At 50.5% G+C, this 21327-nt stretch overlaps 1 protein-coding gene across 3 annotated transcripts in view; it reads right to left on the bottom strand.

Moving 5' to 3' along the window:
- KIAA1755 (KIAA1755 ortholog) overlaps window positions 1-19747 on the bottom strand; it is a 38718-nt gene extending 18971 nt beyond the window's left edge. For 2 of the 3 annotated variants that reach the window (XM_032350695.1, XM_032350697.1), the window contains exons 1-4: window positions 19413-19747; window positions 8518-8715; window positions 3253-4600; window positions 2470-2658 (exon numbers count right to left, since the gene is read on the bottom strand). In XM_032350695.1, the coding sequence (XP_032206586.1) occupies window positions 2470-2658; window positions 3253-4600; window positions 8518-8715; window positions 19413-19415 (1738 nt within the window). In that variant the 5' untranslated portion in view covers window positions 19416-19747. The remainder of the gene's footprint in view (window positions 1-2469; window positions 2659-3252; window positions 4601-8517; window positions 8716-19412) is intronic. The other variant, XM_032350696.1, reaches the window with a different exon arrangement.
- Between the last annotated feature and the right edge of the window lie 1580 nt (window positions 19748-21327).

Genomic DNA, 21327 nt, shown 5'->3' with positions numbered 1-21327 from the left:
GGGTGTGTTGAGTAGTATTAGAAATTATATTTAGTTTTGTTAGATGGGCTAATGGTATTGCAGTTCTTCGGGAAAATATCTTCAGAGCTGAGAGAGGCAGGCTGAAGTATTCAGGGACAAGATATGAAGATCTTTCACTTACGCCAAAATGTTAAGACTTATTAAATCTGAATAATGGGTAAGTGGGTGTTCCTTACACTACAGTCTCTGCTTTTTATTTTTTTTTTGTATGTTAGTATTTTTTATAAGAGAAAGTAAAAAAATGTGAAATGATTAAATATGAGAAAATGATATAACCTACAAAGTCAGAGATGTCTGTCCATGTTCTTCTGAAATCCTCTCACAGCCACTGGGACCGTCAGGTCAGGCAATGCTGCATCATCGTCCCCAGGCCCATTTTCTTGATAAGGAAACTGGAGCCCGGCGAGGGAAAGTGGCTTCCCAGTCTCGCACAGAGCCAGGTCCCTCACCTGCTTGAGTCATGCTTGATCTGGCCCTTGACCACCAGGAGAGATGAGCTCCTGTCTCTGTAGATCCATGACTGGAGCTCAGTAGAGGCTCTGTGGGGTGCTGCTCCCCTACTCTAAACAGCTCGTGGCTCCCCATGGCCTCTAGGAAAAAGTGCAAGTTTCTCCACTTGCCCCTTAAGTCTCCCCAGAGGCTGTACACTCTTCCAGGCTCATTTCATTCATTTTGTGTTATCAGCTGTATTGTGTTCTTCCTACAGCCTCCCACTTCCATATGTTGAAGTCCTAATCCCCGGGAACTCAGAATGTAACTGTATTTAGAGACAGGGTCTTTAAAGACATGATTCAGTTAACATGAGGTCATTGGGGTGGGCCCTAATCCAATATGACTTGTGTCCCTATGAAAAGAGGAAATGTGGACACAGACACACAGAGAGAAGACCACGTGAAGATCAGATCATCATCTACAACTAATAGACTGTGTCACCCCTTGCCACCTATGGCCCAGCCAGAAAGGGTCATCTGTCCTTGCCTAACCTAGGCGGATTCTTTCCTCTTCTTTCCTCCTTCCCACCTCCCACCTCTGTCCACGCTGTTTCTTCTGCCAGGGATTCTCTCCCCTCCCACTTCTGTCTGGTGAAACCCTCCTTATCTTTCCAAGCCCAGTTCAGATGCCACCTCCTCCAGGAAGACCTCCTCTCTGCCCTCTGTAGAAGCCCTTCTCCCACTGTAGCCTCCTACAGCAAATGTAGGCCTTTATTCAATCCTGCAAAACTGAGGGCTCCACTCATTGTGTCCCAGCCCTCAGCACAAAATGGTACAGGTCTATGAAGTAAAATAGATTTTCAAGACAGTAGGTCACAAAAAGCCCTGGGGTCTTTCTTGCTTCTGGACATTTGCACATTCTGTTCCCTCTGTCCGGAACACTGTTCCCACCCCTTCACCTGGATAAAACCTAGTCATGCTCTAGGACTGAGCTTTCTGTTGCTTCCTCCTTCCTCCCTGACCTCTCCTCGTGCCTAAGCCTGGGCCAGGGCACTCATCGGTCCTCCCACAGCACCCTGTACTCCTCCACAGTGCAATTTGTTTACACTGGATTGTAATAACCTGTTGAATTTTCTCTACCCTGAGAATATAGACTTTTTGAGAGCAGAGCACACATCAGCCTTGTTCCCCCCTGAATCCTCAGTGCTAAGCCCAGGGCCTGGCTGTACACAGCAGGTATTAAAGAAATGTTTGTTGCAAAGATGAATAAATATTCAACATAAGGGAAAACATCCTCTCTACTGGATGCTGGTAAAACCCCACTCGGATCCCTTTGTCAGGCTTGATACCCATCCCCCAGCGGCTGCTGACTGCTGGCTGTATTGGCTCACAGATGTCCCGTTCTCTAGAGAATTGCCCTCAACTGAACTGGATGCTCACCCTGCATCCCAGGCCCTGCCTGGGTTGATGACCAACAGACCCAAGCACACAACAGACCAGCCCCCTACACCTTAAAATGGAACCAGCTCTGCGGTATAATTCATGTCCCAGACCTTCACAGGGTCAGGCCCCATTGTCACTCAGCTTCTCCCCTGCCCTGTCCTGCTCTCCTCACTCCCCTTCTCCTGAGAACTACCTTCAACAAATCACTTCTCCAAGGATCTCTGTCTTAGGCCCTGTTTCTAGGGAACAGACCTAAGACACCCATGCTGGATGCCTCACTAAAAAGTAGGATGGATGGATGGTTTAATGGATGGATGGATGGATGGATGGATGGATGGATGGATGGATGGATGGATATCTAGAAATTGCTTTCATATAATCCAGTTCCTTCACTGGAAATATGAAGAGCCTGAGTCCCGGGGCACTTGGTCCAGAACACAAGCCTCCAGGACCTTCCCTGTCTCCTCCACACCCACCAACACCAGGATGCTCAGAGACTCCCCACCCCAACACACCCTCACCCCACCCCACCACCCTCCTCTCCACCTCCAGCTGCCCTATGATCCCCGAGGACCTGGCAGATATGCTATTCTTGACTGGAACAGCTCCACACTCAGAGCCCCCATCCTGGGTTCAGGCCCTGGGGTCTCCTCATCCACAGCGGGGACTCTTCCAGGAGGGCCTTCTGGAAAGTCAGCCTTTTCCCTGGTGAGTGGGCCTGAGTCAGCAGCTGGGCCCGATGCTTTGGTCTGAGTTGTCCCAGCTGAGGAAGAGCAACAAAGAAAACGGTATTAAGAAGAATCTGGGTTTCCCTGGAGGAAATGTCTTCTCTGGCATTTTCTGACTGATAATAACAGCTTATGGCTACTGGTCTCCTACCATGTGGCAGGTGTTATGCTAGGCTCTTTTTTTTTTTTTTAAGTTTATTTATTTATTTGGTAATCTGCACATCCAACGTGGGGCTCAAACTCACGACCCTGAGATCAAGAGTCATGCGCTCTTCCAATTGAGCCAGCCAGGCATCCCTAAGCTGCTTACTTTTAGTGTGTCTTTGAACCGCAGAACAACTGTGTGAGGCAGGGGACACCCACACTGCACCAAGAAGGAGTCCTTGACCAAGGTCAGCTAGCCGCTGCGGGGCCGAGCTGACTGTGGACTCAGGACGGCTCAGAATAGCCATTCCAGACCCCTGAGACTTCAAGCCTCTTGACATGCTCCCCGTGCACTAAAACCCTGAGGCTGAACCAGTTCGGGGGTGGGGGGCAGGGGTCTCTGTCCCTGGCATCCTGAGCCTCCTTGTCACCTGGTCATGTCCAGAGAATAGTCCCCTGTCCAGCCGAGCGAGTGGGCACCTTACCTTTCCCCAAGCCCTTGGCTCGGTTGGGTTTGGGAGAGTAGAGCGAACACAAGACTTTCCAGGGCCCGTCGTGCTGGAGTGAGGCTTTCTCTGGTGGTCCCGGGGCTTGCCTTTGCCCTTTCAAGAAGGAGAATCTAAGCCCAGGAGTGGGGGACCTAGAGGAGGAGGTGTTCTGACTGGGGCCAGGTCCAGGTTTGGAAAGTCTCCCATGGCTCAGTTTGGCCCTCTCTTCCATCTTGGTTTCAGGGACTGGAGTAGCAGGAGAGGAAGCTGGGCACAGATGCAGGGAGGACTCTTGTTTTGGGTCAGGCCTGGGCTGGACCATATTTTCTGGGTTTCCCAGATGTCCCTGCACCTTTGTGGAGGAAGCCAGGTCTTCTGAACCACCTGCCTCCAGGCCAGAGGCCCAGGGTAATGGCTTCTCAAGGACATTGAGGTAGGGCTCCCAGGGCTGCTGTTCTGAGTCATGGGTGTGTGAGTCAACCTTATGGTTGATCTTTCTCCTCAAGTCCAAAACGCAGGGCTCCTCTTCTGAGCTTGCTGCCTTCTCACAAGCCCATTTTTTCAAGGAAGGTCCCCCACTGGTGCCTGAGAGAGGTGGCGTTCTTTGAGAAAAAGGGATTTGCTTAGTTCTGGATAATTCCTCCAATGCCCCCAAAGGACACCCATGGGATGTCTCCACTTCCCTACTAGGAGACCCTCCTCTGCTCTCCAGAAGGACCACATAATCTCCCTCCAAGTCCTGGCTGGCCACATGGTCCATCCTGAAGGCCACCTCCCCAGGCCTGGCTGGCTCCACTTTGATGAGTCCTGGGTACTTGTTTCCATAAGTCCTGCCCTTGCCCTTGGCCAAGCTCTGGGCATGCAGCTCCTGGCAGCCTGGGGACTTGGGCTGGGGCAGCTCCGGAGGGCAGCTCAAATCGAGGGCCTCTAACTGAAGGGACCCCCAGGCCAGGGAAAGGACATTCACTGCTTGAAGTCTGTCATCCACAAACTCCGGGCTGGTTATCTTGGTCCAGGGCACAGAGACAATCCCATCTTCTGAAGCGACCAGGCAGTTGTGAAGGGGGCTTCCCTCAAAGTCACTGTTGATAGTCTCCAGCCCCGTCTGGGTGAAAAGTATAGGGTAGGACGACACGGGAACAGGCTTTGTGTCCACTGTGCGGAGGTCCAAGGAGAGGCATTTGATCATGATGCAGACGGACTGCTCCTCCTGGGGCTCGACTTGGAGGTAGAAGTCCCCTTGGCGTAGCAAGAGAGGGTTGAGGGGGGCCAAGTGTACCACGACCTCACCCCCCAGGCACAGAGGCCAGCCCTCATGCAGGAAGAGGCAATGTGAGTACGGGGCCTGCGGACAGAAGGGTGATGTCAGAGAATCCTACCCCGGAAGGACCTGCCCATGGGGCTGATGGAATCTGGGGCAGGTCAGGGAAGAGAGGTGCCTACAACACAACTCTTAGGGCCCCATCTCAGAGTCTCGCAAGTCACACAGCCCCCAGAGCAAATGCTTCTCTTGCCCCATCCTAGTCCTGACCCTGACCTTAAAAATGCTCGCTAGCCTTCTGGCCCAAGGGAGAAAAGCTCTGAGTGGCAGGTGCTACTTTGCAGGTGCCTTTCCCATGAGGATCGTTCTGCTTGGGTCACAGTCCCTTCTCCCCATCCACCCCAGACTTCTCTCAATCCAAATCAAGTCCGAGCCCTTCATTCGAGAGCCAGAGAGACACGGGTTCCAAAGTATGAATCGCTAATTTGTGCAGATTACATAACCACTTCAAGCCTCAATTTTCCTATCTGCAAGCAGGAATGACCATATGTATCATACGGCTGGGTTGGTATGAGGGTTAAGTGAGATCTTATATACGTGTAAATAAAACCCCCACAGCACAACGCCTGGCGTACACTAAGTGGGCGTTCAATAAATGTTAATTTCCTCTCCCTTTGACATTTGCCCTTTGAAAAATTGTGGGGATTTTCCATTAGAAAATGAGTCAGTTACGGCACTTACGCCATTCTCTAACTTTTAAGGCAGAGAGATTACAGAGTGAAGTCGAAACAATCCTGGGTGAAAAGCCAGGAAACATGACCCCACCACTACCTTGTTGGATGACCTTGAAACAAACAAACAAGCAAACAAACAAAATCATTCCATTATTCTGGACTTGAATGTTTATTATTTACTGGTTTGTGATTTAATTATTTATTTATTTTTCTTCACTGAGTAATGACATGGCAGGTGAGGAAAAACTTTAAATTTTTTTTTTTTTTTTAAACAGGAGGCACCAGCAATTCTCTGTATAGGTGGGACACAGCAAGGCATCCCGGAGCCAGTTGGACCTGACCTCTCTTGAAGATTTTTTATTTATTTATTTGACAGAGAGAGAGAGAGAGATCACAAGCAGGCAGAGAGGCAGACAGAGAGAGGGAAGCAGCCTCCCCCCTGAGCAGACAGCCTAATTCGGGGGTCAATCCCAGGACCCTGAGATCATGACCTGAGCCAAAGGCAAAGGCTTAACCCACTGAGCCACCCAGGCGCCCCAGACCTGATCTCTCTTGATGGAGCCCCTCCACTGGACTGTGCAGGACCCGCTCCCACAGCTACACAATGTGGCAACAACAGAAGCAACACCCCCACCTGCCACAGAACGGACAGGTATCTCTCTCTCTATCTCTCTCTCTACCTGGCTTTTGGAAAAGAGCCCTGTGACTTGAGTAAAACCTAGATAATCTTCTATAATTTGGATGTGTATGTGGGGGAGCTCCAGAGAATGACACTGAGGTTCCCCTTAATGAAGCAGGTGCTTCCCAGGTTGATTAACTGGGGCAAGAACTGATTGCCCTTGTACCCCGGGTGTGTAAACGAGTCCCCGTCAGGGACGCTGTAGATTTGGCTGCCGCAGGAAACCTTCCTATCCACAAACCCCTCCAGTCGGCGAGATCCTCCGCTACTTTCACAGAGCATTCTGCTGTTTACAACCTGCTTTCCTTAGCCTTCCCATTAAACGAGGCCGAACTGCCCAGCAGTATTGTGCAAACAGCAACGCACCACAAAGACAATGGTTATGATCAATGTATTTGAATCTCACAGTCACTTGGTGGGGCAGGGAGTTCAGGCACCTTTATCTCCACTTTACAGATGAGGACAACTGAGGCTCAAGGGGGTAAAAGAACTAGCTCATGGCCACACAGCTGAGAGCAGCATAAACAGGACTCGTGCCTCGGCTTTCATATTTGGAGGCATCTGTGTCCCCACTGAAGTCCCCACTGGACTTCATCTAAGGGTGCTGGCTGCCTCCAGGTGCTGGTCTTTATCAATGCCAACTTTGGGGCTGGCACATTCCTATTTTCAGGGGAGAAAGAAAAAAGTGGGAAAGTAACAGCCAATGGCTACCAAGTACCTGCTGAATACCAGGCTCTGTGCCAGGCTGTGTGTGTCCTCTCTGGGACGTGGGTACCGTCTCATCCACATTCCTGCTTTCCCATGAAGGAAACTGAAGCTCAAAGGGTGATCGCCCAGCTCCGCAGTCATGGAGCCTGACTTTGAACCTGGGGCACCTGACTCTTGCCGCCATACTATTAATCCTACCCCGGGCTCGGAGGTGACATGAATTCACCTAAAATTATAATTAAAATCCCCTATGATTAAAAATAGGGAAATTGGGGTGCCTGGGTGGCTCAGTGGGTTAAAGCCTCTGCCTTTGCTCAGGGCATGATCCCAGAGTCCTGGGATCAAGCCCTGCACCGGACTCCCTGCTCAGCAGGGAGCCTGCTTCCCCCCGCCCCTGCCTGCCTCTCTGCCTACTTATGATCTCTATCTGTCAAATAAATAAAATCTTTTTTAAAAAATAGAGAAATTAAAACGTTGTGACCCTTGTTCCTGGAAGACATGGGGAAGGAGACCATGCAAATACAGATTTAAGGGCCGAAAAAGGGAAGAGGGGAGTCATAGAGCTTGTCATGGGGAAGGAGTTGGGAGGGGCAGGTTATGCACAAAATAGTGTCAGGGTGGGTGAATGGGAGCTGGCAGCAGGTGCTTGGTGAGAATCTTCCTTCTGCAATAACAATGACTGTGTATGCCAGTTTCTGCCTTCCAGAAGCCACACCGAGCAAGGGAAACGAAGGATCGTAGTCTCCTTCTAGTTCCTACCATCTCTAGTTCTGGCTCCCAAACCTGAGCTTTTAGCTGCCATATTCAATTTCTTGCTACCCCTGAAATAATGCGCACGGTCCTCACTCTTATTTTTTGCTCCTGATGCATTAGGTCTCCGAGGCACACGAGCCAGAGGGAGCTTCAAACCTCTTAGCGATGCTTGAGCTGGGACAGCGGGGGCACAGTTGGCAACCCCGTGAAGGGTGTAGACAAGTTCCTGCGACAGGCATCTGAGGGCTTGGTCTCCAAAGGCCTGTCCCCACCCTTAAAACAGTCACCACCTCTGACCAGAGGCGTAGGCGTATGATGTAAGCCCGGCCAGCCCCGCTATCCCATTTCTCTGGCTGCAGCAACTGGTCCACGGATGGACATCCACTCCAAGCCTGGCCAATCAGCATCTTTTCTGGCATCTTTTCTATCTGCAGTTGAGGGGGAAGAGTTCTTTTTCCTCTCCAAGAGTTTCCCCTCTCCAGGACGGGAGTTGATCCCAGTCTTGGGGGGGACATCTAGCCTGTAAGATTGATGTTGGCAAACAAGGAGAAGCAGAGACAAGATACAGAAAGGGATTTGATTGGTGTATCAACTTGGGGCTGAGGCCAGATCACCTTGAGTAAAGATCTATCATTTGCAGCCAAGTAAACCTACCTAAAACACTTTTCTTTCCAATTTGACTTAGAGAGTCCTCCCTGAGATCTGGGTTCAAAGAGGTCTCCTGGGACAAAAGTGAGTCCTGAGGCCTCTAGGGCTCCAGGAAATATCTGGAACATTCTCTGCTATTTCCACTGAAGCTGACCCACTTCAGCCAAGGCAGCTTGGTGATGCCCACAATGCCAGCCCCAGGGCAAGCTCCCAAGGATCAGCCCACCTTTTATCCAGGATGTACTCCCCGCTAGCGAAAGGATAAACGTGACTGACTCCTAGATAATCAGAGAGCAAAGAACCAAGCAAGCTTCCTGCTCCACTGGGGGAAACCAGGGGGAGGATGGAGAACCATCCCACATCCTCAATTCTTGCTCTGGGACAAGACACGCACCAGCCCACTTCCTTCCCTGCTCACCTCCAGGCCTCTGGTTCTGGGAGAGCTTGTCCCCCGGCCCCACCCTCCCTCCCAAACTTACACAGGCTGCTTCTCGCACTTGCTCACACAGGCGCTTGGCAGGAATAAGGAAATCCAGAAGGAAGGTCAGCCCATCCCCTTGGAAGTCAGAATCCAGCAGACGGAACACCTGCCCCAGGATGGTGGGCGCCGTGGCCTCAAAAGGGGGATAGAGGCCTGCCAGGGCATGCTGGATGGCTGCGTCCAGAGATGAGGGGTCCTGTGGGGGATAGGAGGAGAATACGAAAAGCAAGCATAGCAGTAATAATTAGGGTAGTGGCCACTTCCCATGATCCTCCAGGCTCCATATGACTAAGGCTGCAGCCAACTCGCTGACCTCTTCTGCTACCCTTACCCCTCATTCATCCTCTCCAGCCATATTGGCCTTCTTCCCTGTTCCTCAGGACCTTTGCACTGGCAGCTCCCTCTGTCTAGAATACTCTTCCTCAAGACATCCTCATTCCCTCCTCTCCTGCGGTCCTTGCTCAGTGCCATCCACAGGCCCAAGGTGGAGGGGAGGAATGGTGGGGGGCATTCTAGGTCAGGGCCAGAGGGAACAGGGAGGTCCGCAACCTCCAATCCCACCATCTGGCAGACCTGCACACCTGCAGGTTGAAGCTGAGCCATCAGTGAAGACCAACCTGCAGGCAACATGTAGGTGCATCAAAACACATGTGCATGAACGATAATAAGTAATTGCTGGGGTTTTTTTTCAACACCATCTTTTCGGGTGGTTTGTTACACAGTAATACCTGATTGATACAAATTAATATAATTGACACATGAGCTCACAGATTCAGACTCACATGATGAGCTGCCTTCTGGGTGCTTCCCCTAGGTGTCCACCAGGCACAGATCATCAATGCGTCAAACCCAACTCAGTATGTCCCTAAACCCACCCTTCCCCCATGTCCCTACGTCAGTGATGGCCCCACAGTCCAGTCAGACTCCCAGGCCAGAAATCTGCGCATCCTTCTGCCCTTCCTCTTGCCTCCTCCGTTCACACAGGCTCTTCTCACCTCCAGCAGCCCACCCACCAACTCGGCTCTGCTTCCCCGTCCCTATCCTGACCCAGGCCTCTGTCTCTTCCACGGAATCCCTTCCTCATTGCCATCTAACCTTCAGACTGCCTCACTTCCAGCCATTCTGGACCAGGAACCCACAGTGGTCTTTCCAAACACGAACCTGACCTTGGAAGTGTCCGCACTGCCTTCAGGAAAGCATCAGCCTCCAGGCATTCAGGTTCCCTGTGATCTTGGCGTTGGCCTCGCCTCACAGCCCGTCTGTCTCTCTCATTTTGGCCACAGCACTGCGTGCATTCTCTTGCTTATCTCCAAGCCTCTGCACACGCTGTCCCTTCCTCCTGGCATGCCTTCCACTTCCACTCCCCTTCACCTGGCTGAGTCCCTCCCATTCTTCAAGAGTCAGGTCACCCCTCATATCTCCCATGGGATTCCCCCAGACTTCCCTCCCCCACACCCTCTGGGCCAGGCGTCCCCTTTCCTGGGCTCCTGTGGCAGCCCCATCATAGCAGTTCCCATGCTGATCGCCATCTCCCTCCAAGACTCTGGGCTCCCTGAGGACGAGGCTGGTAAGCAGAATAGTGGCCCCAAAGATGCCTGTGTCCTAAGCTCCGTTACCTGTCAGTCTGTTTCCCCATAAGGCAAAGATGGAATAAACATGACAAATCAGCCCTCCTTAAGATAGGGAGAATATATCCTGGATTAGCCAGTGGGTCCCATCCAATCCCATGGGGTCTCCAAAGGGTGAGAGGGTGCAGAAGAAGTGAGAGTTGGGGAGAAATGTGACATGGGAAGAAGGATCTGAGAGACGCCGTGTTGCTAACTGTGAAAATGAAGGAAGAGCCCAGGAACACAGGCTGCTCCTAGCTGCTGGAAAAGGCAAGCAGGTTCTCCTCTAGAGTCTCCTGAAAAGAGTACAGCCTGCCAACACCTTGATTTGAGCCCAATGAGACCCGTGTTGGACTTCCGATCTATAGGATCCATAGAACGGTATGCTGCTTTAAGCTACAAAGTCTGGGACCATTTGTTTTAACAGTGCCTGAAACTGTCACAGGGACGGGGGCATTGATGACTCCTCTTCCAAGGGTATCCCATTCCTGGCACAGGGCCTGGGCAAAAATAGGTACTCAGTAAATGCCGTGGAAGGACAAACAAAATGTCCCTCTCTGAACCACAGGTTTTTCCATCTGTAAAACCATTTGGATAAGACCAGAGGTTTCCAGTCTGGTATAGTAATAGAATCCATGGGTTATGATTTTCAACTCTTAAAATGCCTGACGGAAGCCATTCTGGTTGGCCCAGACTGCTCACAAGCTCTGGGGCCATCTGTCACTGAGAGATGTAAAGCAAGATGAGAATAAACTAGAATCCAGCATAAAGACAGCTTATTTGGGGCAGAAAAATCATTTTTACAAATGAGGTCCCTTCAGACAGGGAAATAAAATCCGGGATTGGAGGAGGAGGAATATGGCACTTCTCCATCCCAGCAAGAGGCCAGGGCCAGGAGGCTATAACACAGGGGCGGCTAGCCCATGGTCATTGGGCCAATGTCAGGGTTGCCACTCTGCCCCCGCACCCACACAGCACTGAGCACAGGGTAGGGTCTCCATCACTATTTGTGGGAGGAATGAATATATGTCTACAGCCCCCATTCTGAAGGAAGAAGGGTCTTGCCACTGACACAGCATCAATGCAGTGGGGGTGACCTATCACAGGTTCTTGACATCAAAAGTGAACATGGCCAGAAGGGCTATTTTCCCCTTTGAGGTACAAGACAGGGTCGGGGTGGGGGGAGGGGCGTCTTGAAGTTGACAGAACAGAAAAAGCCTCATCTGGCTTGACCAGTTCTTCTAATGCTCTTCCCCTCCAAAGCAAGGTCAAACCCCTAGAGTTACCCCTCACCCACGCAATCCTGAGGAGAGCAATGGGAATGGGGACCCTGAGTTAGAGGACTCCGGCTGACGTCGGTGAGTATGTGGCCACACTAAGAAGCCAGCACTCCACCCAGCCTCTTCTAGGGCACTCGCTTTCCTAGGTTCCACGCCACTGTGCCACCTTGGGCAGGTGCCTTCCCTCTCTGGGCCTTTCCTTGTGTGCACATTGAGCTGGGCTAGGTTTGTTTCATTTTGGTTTTGGGAAATTTAATCATTCACTCACATCTTCATGAATTTTAGCATATCCAAGGACCCTTTGTACTATTAGCGCTGACTGCTTTTTTTTCCCCCCCAAGTCACTCACCAAAAATAACTTATATAATTGTATTTCAAACAGAGACTTTATGCCCCCATACGGGTTAGGAGAAGGCAGCCAGACTGCCCAAGTTCAAATCCTGCTCTTACCACTTTCTGCTTAGGTGACTTGGCAAGTTGCTTAGCTTAGCTCCGTCTGCCTCAGTTTCCTTACTAGGGAAAGGGGGGCTCATAATTGTATGTGCCTTAAATGGTTGAGCAAGACCGAATGACATAAGACACGGAAGGTCTCTGCACAGGACTAGCTCTTAGTAGGTGCTTAATCAGCAAGACCCATCACTGCTATATGCTTGTGGCCATTACTATAGTTATCATTATGTCATTGCTTTATGGGGAAAATTGGTATCAGCTGGCATAAATGGAATGGAACTTCAAAAATAAATTGTTGATGCATTGGGTGGTTTTGTATTATTTTATTCATATAGATATATTTATATCTATCATATATATTCATTATTATAGCCAGAGGGTAGACCTTACATTAGTATATATTACCATAAATAATGTAATATTTAACTATATAATAAATACACACTTATTATATAAAATATATTTCATTTTCACTGTTCTAGTTCTATAAAAATAAACTATTTTTTAAAAGAAAAAGGAAGCAATAAGAACAAATACATTTTCTAAATTAGGTTCTAGGACATCTGGTCACTTCCTCAAGGCTCATCGAGTTTCTCTTTCGTTCTTTCAAAGCAAGCTTGCCACATATTAGAAAGGTAGTGAAGATATCTTATCGTGAGAGGTGGGTTTTCTCTGGGGGTCCTTAGAATATCAGAGGGAAACTCAAAGGGCCTGAGTCTCCTAGCACATGACTCCTGTTATTTAGCTCCGCTCTGTGACAGCCTGTGTCCCAACTGTGGTCTGCATGTCAACCTTGGATCAACCATCTCTGCCTTGATGTGCCTCAGTTTCCCCATCTGTAAATGGGGATTCTAGAGCCTAGCCTATCTTGCTCAGATGATTCTTCTGCAAATGCAGGGAGATGATGGATGCAGGGGTCCTGAGAAAAGAAAAAGGTGTTGTTGCCTTTTTTTTTTTAATCTTTTTTTTTTCTTTATTCCTCCTGTCAGATGAAGCTAGAGTCCTAGCCTCTGTGTGAAGCCATGTCCCCCTCCTGATCCCTTCCTGAACCCACTGCTGTCACCCGAAGAATAACAACAACTTCCAGGCACCTGCTGTGCACAGGGCCTTGCGCTCACTCACATTCTCTTGCTTAGCCACACAAAGGTCCTGGGGCAGAGAAGGAACGTCCTGCTCTGCCGATAAAGAAGAGGAAGCGGATCTTGTCCAAGATCATGGAGACGAGGGTGAAGACAGAGCCACGATCCAACCCTGTCTTGGCCAGTCAGGCCCGCCCTCTTCCCCTGCCCCCTGGTGCCTTGCCCACCATGGGGCCAGCAGCAGCCACCAGCCTTCAGGGTGGCCTTCCCAGCCGCCTGTCCTGCAGTGTTTCAAGCTGTTTACTTCTCGCAGACTAAAGCTCACAGATGGGATGCCTTTGGCTTTCACAAATGGGCTTACTGGCTGCACACTCTAACGATTTAAGGGGCGGCCAGTAAAAAAACAAGAATGTTCCAAGTTAATGGGACTCCAAGCTCTTGGCCAGAGCATTACCTGCTATGGGCCTGAACCCCAGGGGTTCATAAGCTGTCCAAATATGGGCGTAAGCACACAGTGTGGAGCCCGTAGGAAGGAAAGCTGGCCCCTCTCCACTCAAAACCAATCAGGCAGCCCAGCCTGGGCCCTCAGGAACCCAAATACTGCTGGGCAGACACGGGCCCCTCAAAATGATTTCCGTGAAACTTAATCGATGTGTTTCCATTTCTCCCCAGTGAGCGCAGCCAGGCTGGGCCTTTAACTGTTCCTTGCCAGGAAGCAGCGAGAAGTTGGAAAGGGAGAAGCCAGAGCTTCTGCAGCCCTCCAGCCCCTCCCTAGCAGCAGAGAAGGAGCCCCCAAGGGGGCCCACAGACCCTGCTGCCGGGCTGGTGCCTGAAGGACGCTCAGGGGCCTTCTGGATAGACCCAAGGAATCCGCTATGGGGCTGGCAGAAAAGTATCTGTCCCCAGCGGTTCCCTCTGGGCACGGGAGGGTGGGAAGAGGTTCCTACACTTCTGTGTCAACACTTTGCACTGAGCCTCCATTATTTTTTTACTAACACACAAGTCTGATGTCGTTTTTACCTATGTGCCTTTCCCCGTGAGCACTGGCCAGATCAACATACAAGATTTCCACCACCCCGGAAAGAGGCTCCCTGCCAGGCAACTCCCTCACCCCGGGAAGGAACGACTCTTCTGATTACTGGAAGTTTCTAAAAGAAAAAATTCCCAGACAGTGTGATCTCCATGCTGTAAAAAGGTGCGTAAGCCAAGAGGCCTTGGAATGAAGTGTTAACAGCCGTCACCCCCGAGCGCCGTTGGGGGCAGGGGCCTCGTAAGTCACCCTTTTTCATTTTCTTCATAGTTTGCTGGATTTTCCGACCATTCTGTAACCAGCCTGTGTAGCTTTTATAAACAAGAGGGGAAAATAAAACTGTGATTGTGTGTGTGTTTTAAGGCCTGTTCCCTTTCTAAATGGTCTCACCAGTTGTTGTTAGCTGGGCTTTCTGAGGTGTGCCGAACTCTTCTTAAAGGCCCAGGTTTGTCCATTGGCTCCACCAGACAAAGCTCTGAGCATCATTGAGCATCATTCCCTAGCTTGGGAAGAGCGAGGGCTTCGAAGAACTGAGGTAGGCAGGGCCCCAGGGCTGCTGTCATCCCCTGCTCTCCTCCATGGCATGCCTAGGGAAGGTGAGATTTCACCCTTGACTCACAGGGTGACCATGGCCTCAATTTCCCCATCTGTAAAATGGGTGCATTGGGCTTATCTATCTATCTCTAAGGATGCTTCCAACAGGGTCACTCTAGAATTCAAGGTGTAATCAGGTGCAGGAAGGTTTGGAGCTGGGACACGGTTTCTAAATGGGATCAGTTAATCCCCAATTGATGGGAAAGTTTAAAAAGATCTGGTCTCATCCATCTCTCTACTCAGCCCAGAAAGAATCCAAACCACCAGCCACAGGCACAAATGCCCACAAGGGACTGAAAGGTGACATGGAAGACAGAAGTAGCCAAGTGCGAGAAAATAACCCCTCTGGCCCCTTGGTGAGTGTCCCCTGATAATCAGCCTCAGTGTTGGGGAAGCAATAGGGAGTAGTGGGGACTGTGGCACATGTCCCATCTCATCGGCTCCAACCCAGTGTTGCCTTCACCCAGCATTGCTGGGTCTGCTGACATTTTAGTAAAGTTTCCCAGTGTTCTACAGGTTAACCACACCAAACACATCTGTGAGCCAGATAGAGCCCAGTGGATATCAGCTTGTGGCCGCCAGGTTCAGCTTCCTGGGACCTTCCTCTTGAACTTCTCCAGGCTGGAGATTCTAAAAGCAGTATTCTGTGGCCCTGGCTGCCAGGAAGTTGTTGCTCGTGTCCAAGTAAAACTTCTCCTGCTTTAAATCCTTTTTATTTGTGTGTGGGTGGAGGCATGAGTGAGAATTGACTCCTTACTTAAAAAAAGAAATAAAAGTAGAAGAAGAACCTTTTAGAAACTGGAAAAACAGCCCAGATGCAGTGAACTGAAAAACCAGTGGGTGTTAGAAGACCCACATTCGAGACCAGCTCTGTCATGGCTCATTGGTGTAACCTTGAACAAGTCACTTCACCTGTCCAGGGCTAAGTTTTGTGTTTGTTCTTTTCTCTCCCTATCCCTTTTGCCTTGCCCTGGGGCTCACCATTCCCACCCAAAATACATAATGATAATAATAACAATGATAACTAGAGCTTCTTACTGAGCAAGCTTCTGTATCAGGCTTTATCCTAAGCACTTTTCATTGTTTTGTTAACATTATTTTATTTCATCTTCCCAACAATTCTATGGGATTGGTATTTTTTATTCCCATTTTATGGGTTAAGACACTGAACCCAAGGCTTTACCCTCAGTAAATGGTAGAACTGAGTAGAGGTCTTCTCCCCCTCCCCAGGCTGGGCTCTCCTTTGCCCATTACAATGGCCTTTTTTTTTTTTTTTAAAGACTTTATTTATTTATTTGACAGACAGAAAGACAGCGAGAGAGGGAACACAAGTGGGAGAGGGAGAAGCAGTCTCCCTACTGAGCAGGGAGCCCGATGTGGGGCTTTATCCCAGGACCTGGGATCACAACCTGAGCTGAAGGCAGACGCTTAATGACTGAGCCACCCAGATGCTTCTACGATAGCCTTTTAGCACACAGATGTGATTGTGACCCTTCACTGCTCAACAACCCTGAGTGGCTCCCCACTGCCTTACCCACTCAGCCCACCACTAGTGGCCATCAGTCCACAGCAGCGTACTTTTCTGCTTCTTCCAACACACTTGATGCTCTAGCCCAGGGCTTCCCAATCACCCACGTGCCATATGCAGAGTTTTTCTTGCTGTTTATACATCTTAATTTGTTTTGCTTTATATCGATTACTATTTACTTCACATTCATCTTCTTGTCAATTCATTTCCAACTTAAATCCATTGATTTTTATTTATCATCCTGTGTTTGTGTTGCCTAAACCACTTCTGCCCACTCACGAAGATGAACAACTGTAAATAAAAATGTTCATCTAGGGGCACCTGGGTGGCTCAGTGGGTTAAAGCCTCTGCCTTCTGCTCGAGTCATGATCTCAGGGTCCTGGGATTGAGCCCTGCGTCAATTTTGTTTGAATCCTCAGCGGGGAGACTGTTTCTCCCTCTCTCACTCCTCCTTTCCCTCTGCCTGCCTCTCTGCCTACTTGTGATCTCTGTCTGTCAAATAAATAAAATCTAAAAAAAAAAAGTTCATCTAAAGTCTCCCCACCCTGGACCCATAGCGAGTGCCCCACTTGGAAAAGCACTGCTTGAGCTCGTACTGTGCCCCTCTCTGGGCTGGGTGAGCTCCTTCCCACCCTTCAGAGCCCTGTTCAACCCGCATCTCTTTGCTTTTCACGACACATATGCTTCCAGGCAAAGAGAGGGACTCCCATCGCCCGTCACCCAGCCTGGGAAGTCTCAGCAACTTTGCACTAGAAGCCCCCAGGACAGGAACCAGAGCTTACTCTTTTCGCACTCAGGTCCTTACACAGGGCCGGGCACATAGCAGGTGCCTTGGAGAAGCAGGTACTTTGGCAGTGTTGAATAAATTAGATTCAACTAGCTTTTCTCAAAATGTGGGAGAGGCTGGCAGGGGACCCATGAGATGAGTTGGGGAGGCCATGAACTTGATGTGAAATCACAAAAAGTTATCCCAACTCTTGTTTAGTCCTCCTGAGAACACCAAAGAGAAAGTCTCAGTTCAGTGCCAGGATATCTTAAAACACCCTTCAGACACACAGTGATCACTCCTTCTAATGAAAAGAAAGCAGTCCTCCCGCTTGGAGTCATCCAGAGCCAGCCTCATTGAGCCAGAATTTACCAACACAAATTTGCCCTCATTGTAGACATTTTTACAGTTATTTTGTGTTTGATTGTGGATACTGATTTTTCATGGTCATGATATAAAATGTCTTAAATATACCTTTAAGTGTATAAGGTAAGCTGATTAAAAGAAAAATATTAAGCAAATAGTAATTTTGATTTTGTTCTTTCTTCATAATATCTTATCCAGCAAGTGAATGTGCACAAATTATTATGATAGAACTAAAAGTTCAGGAATATGAAACCAAATAAGCCCAAAGTGCCTTTGTCATAGGATGGTCTGGCACTGGGCTGTGCCAGGGCACTAGGTAACTTTTAATCAAATCATCCCAGGCAAAGAACAACTGTGGTAGGGCCGTGAAGGAAAGATACATAACATACTAGAGTGGGAGTCAGGGAAATTGGGAAAGGCTTTCCTGAGGATGTGATACTTGGGTGAACATTGATAGGATGGATAGGAATTCTTTAGGTGAAGGGGTGCCACCCCAGCAGGAACAGCATATGCAAAGGTCCTGTGGCAGGAAGGAACATGAAAGATAAAAGACTCTGAACCAAGGTCAGAGTGGCTGAAGTACAGAGGTGAGGTCAGAGAGGTGGACAGGTAACAAAAGTGGGAGAAAAGTCTGTTCATCATGCATATTTAAGAAAGAGTTGCTCAGCCTTTTCAGAGAACCACCCAGGGCCTGCCTCTTAATCTGAGGGACTGGCGTTCAGCAAGGAGTTTCTGGATTCTAAAAGTAATCCCTGAGTTCAGTCCAAAACCAGGGAAGGTTTAGCAAACACTGCTTGATGAAGGTTTGGTTCTGGGGTGGCCTGGACAGCTGAACGTACATTCAGAATTCAGGCTGTCCTATCTTCCACTTCCTGGTTGGGTGACCTTGGGCAGCCACAGAAGCTCCTAGAGCCTCAGGTCCCCATCTGCCATGTGAAGATCCCAGCAGGTCTATTTTTAGGGCTGATGTTTGTGACATGAGCTCCTGAGTATAAATCCCTGGGCACAGTGCCTTGCCCATAGGGAAAGGTGAAGAACCACGAGCTTATGGCGAACTCTGTCAAACAGCTAGGGCAGCAAGGTGTATCGTACACCTGTCCTGCTGGTGTGTGAATCTAGCAGCCTGGTTTTGCCATATGTCTGTGGCATGGATGCAGATGGACGTCCTTATTTTGGCAGTGGGGACAGCCAGTGGGTAAGCCGTGTGTGTGTCAGAGGGCACGTGTGTTCAGCTGTGGGAGGCAATGGGAACATACATTGTTATGCTCTGTGTGTGCGTACCAGTCTTAATAGAATTCTTGTGCACTGAGTGAAAATCCACACACATTCAGCATGGCCCATCAGTCATGGGGTTAAAGCCTTGGCCTGTCTTCAGGACTTTTCCAAACCCCAGTGTTCCCGTGAACCCGCCTGGGGTTCCTGGGCCTATTGGGAGCTGGGCTGTGATTCCCTGAAAACAGACTTTTCTTTCATTCCCTGTTCCCAGATACTGGCACACGTGCACGTGCGGACACACACACACACACACACACACACACACACACTCCTCCCAGAGCATCTCAACGTTAGGGAGGGGCCAGCCAAGGAAGCCACAGTATCGAGGTATTACCCCCCTTCCTCTCCTTCTGCTAGGCCTACCTCCCCACCCTGTTCCCATGAGACTGCCTCACATCAGGACTAGGGGCACACCTGGCGTTTTAGCCCTGAGTCTAAAGTGAAAAAACCACCCCACGTTTTGGTAAGCAACTCCGCCCTCTCCACTGGGCACTGGGCAGGAGGGGGGCTTGAACCCCCATCTCTGTTTGCACCTGTGTGAGGACAGTGGGCATACCTGACCCTCAGCCCCACGTCGAAAGCACAACACCACCCCTTGTTTTATCTAAGGCCCAAGGGCTAGGGTTTCAGCTCTGATCTGTGCCAGGGATGGGGTGACATCTAAGTTCACAAGTCATCCAATCTTAGCCGTCCACATCGCTCCTGGAGAAACAGGGCCCAGAGAGGAGAGAGGACATGACCAGAGGGGGCTCCCCACACCTCTACCCCCATTCCCCCATCCCCGCTCCTGGTGGGGAGCAGTTAACACAGACCCTTAGCGAGGCACTGAGGGTCATAGCATGAAAGGCTGGGGTCCGCCCTGCACACCCGCACCAAAAGGGGACAGAGCGAGGTGGTCCAGGCCTTGGCAGGCGTTACCATGGTGACGGGCTGCTCCTCTCCGGGGCGCGGGATCAGTCGGTCCGTCCGCAGGCCGGTCTGTGGGGCGCGGCCCCCTCCTAGCACTGGAGCGAGTGGAGCGGGCTGGCCGGGGAGGGGAGGCCGGGGACACAGGGAGAGGGCCCGACGGAGCCGGCGAGACGAGACTGGAGGCAGTGCGAGTAGAGCGGGAGCCGCCGGCCGCCTCAGGGGCGGGTCAAGCTCTGCTCCCCGCGCGGGACGGGGCGGCGCGACAGCGGCCCCTTTGTGGCGGCGCCCGGCCCGCGCCCCGCCTGCCGCGCGGGAGGACGAGCAGCCGCCCCCCTTCCCGGGGCTGCGCCGCCGCTGCCGAGAGCGGCTGGGCCGCCCGCCGCCTTTCCGCCCGCTCCCCTCCGCCCAGCCGCCCCCGGTGCACCGACGGCGGTGCCAGGACTCCACGGCGGTGCCAGGACTCCGCGCCCGCGCTGCACCCACCGCTGGGCGCGCACCGCTTAGGCTTCAGCCCTGGGTTCGAGTCTCCACCTTGTCCGCTCGTCAGTTGTGGGAATAGGCAAGTCACAAAGTGTCTTAAGCCTCAGTTTCCTCATCTGTAAAATGGGGATGATGCTACCGATGGGGCTGATGGTGATCGTACCTGCTTCTTAGACGTGGTGGCAAAAATTGGCATCTGTCCCAATGCCCTGCCCCTGTGAAGCCCACACCGCCCCCGCATCAGGATGGCCCAGTTCAAGACTTAAACGTGATGGTAACTTCTCGAGTTCTTGTCTTGTTTCTTGCAGATAATGACTAGCTTTGTGGCCTTGGTCAAGCCATCGTTCCTCACCTTTGGCGGGAGACCAGAAATTAGATGATTTCTGGCTGGGTGACTCTGGGGTTCCTCTATTTATTGAACAAACATTGTGCCAGGAACTGAGACAGAAGTCAGAGCCTCTGCCCTCAGGTAATATATAACCTAGTGGGGAAGATAGGCAAGATATCTTCCCCACGTGGGGAAGATAAACAGAAACAAATAATGGTTGAGTGTGCTAGCTGCTAAGGCAAGAGACAAATGTGGACCTTGAGAACTGTAGGGGGACCAACTTGGAGCTGGTGGTCTAGGAAGGGACAGAGAAGCCTAGATCTAAAAAAGGGGAAGGAATTAGATGAAGAGTGGGGGAGGGAAGATGGTGGAAGAAACAGAGTTCCAGGCAACAGCATGTGCAAAGGCCCTGAGTTACCATTAAGCCGAAAGAAACTTGGAATCAGTGAAGAACTGAAAAAAGAAAAGTATAGTACTGAGAGTTCAAGGTCAAAGCCCAAGCCTTATTTTTAGCCCATCTCCCACCCCCATAGGTTAATCAGTCTTTTAACAGCAAGAACGTGAGCTAAGAACCCCATCCTCCTGTGTAGCTTTTTTTTTTTTTTTAAAGATTTAATTTATTTATTTGACAGAAATCACAAGTAGATGGAGAGGCAGGCAGAGAGAGAGAGAGAGAGAGAGAGAGAGGGGGAAGCAGGCTCCCCGCTGAGCAGAAAGCCCGATGCGGGACTCGATTCCAGGACCCCGAGATCATGACCTGAGCCGAAGGCAGCGGCTTAACCCACTGAGCCACCCAGGCGCCCTCCTGTGTAGCTTTTAACAAGTCCCTTCATATCCCTGGTCCTACATTTGCTCATTGTTAATTTGGGACTAATAATCCTGAATAGCTTCACTATGCCCCACAGCCCAGAGGACCCCTCCATGGCATGTATTAAGCAAGCAAATAAATGTCTCCCACCTGCAGGGGCAGTCTCTTTTGGCATCACTACTCCAGACATGAATTTAAGAAAGAACTGACTAGTTGATGTCAAGTGTAGAGTTCCACTGGGAATTGGCGGTGGGGGTTGGGGGGTGGTTTCCCAGCTTGGAGCCTGCAGAGTCCCAGTTTTGCAGTGA

Source organism: Mustela erminea, chromosome 7, assembly GCF_009829155.1.
Source record: "Mustela erminea isolate mMusErm1 chromosome 7, mMusErm1.Pri, whole genome shotgun sequence".
NCBI lineage: Eukaryota > Metazoa > Chordata > Mammalia > Carnivora > Mustelidae > Mustela > Mustela erminea.
This window is presented reverse-complemented; position numbering and strand designations above follow the sequence as displayed.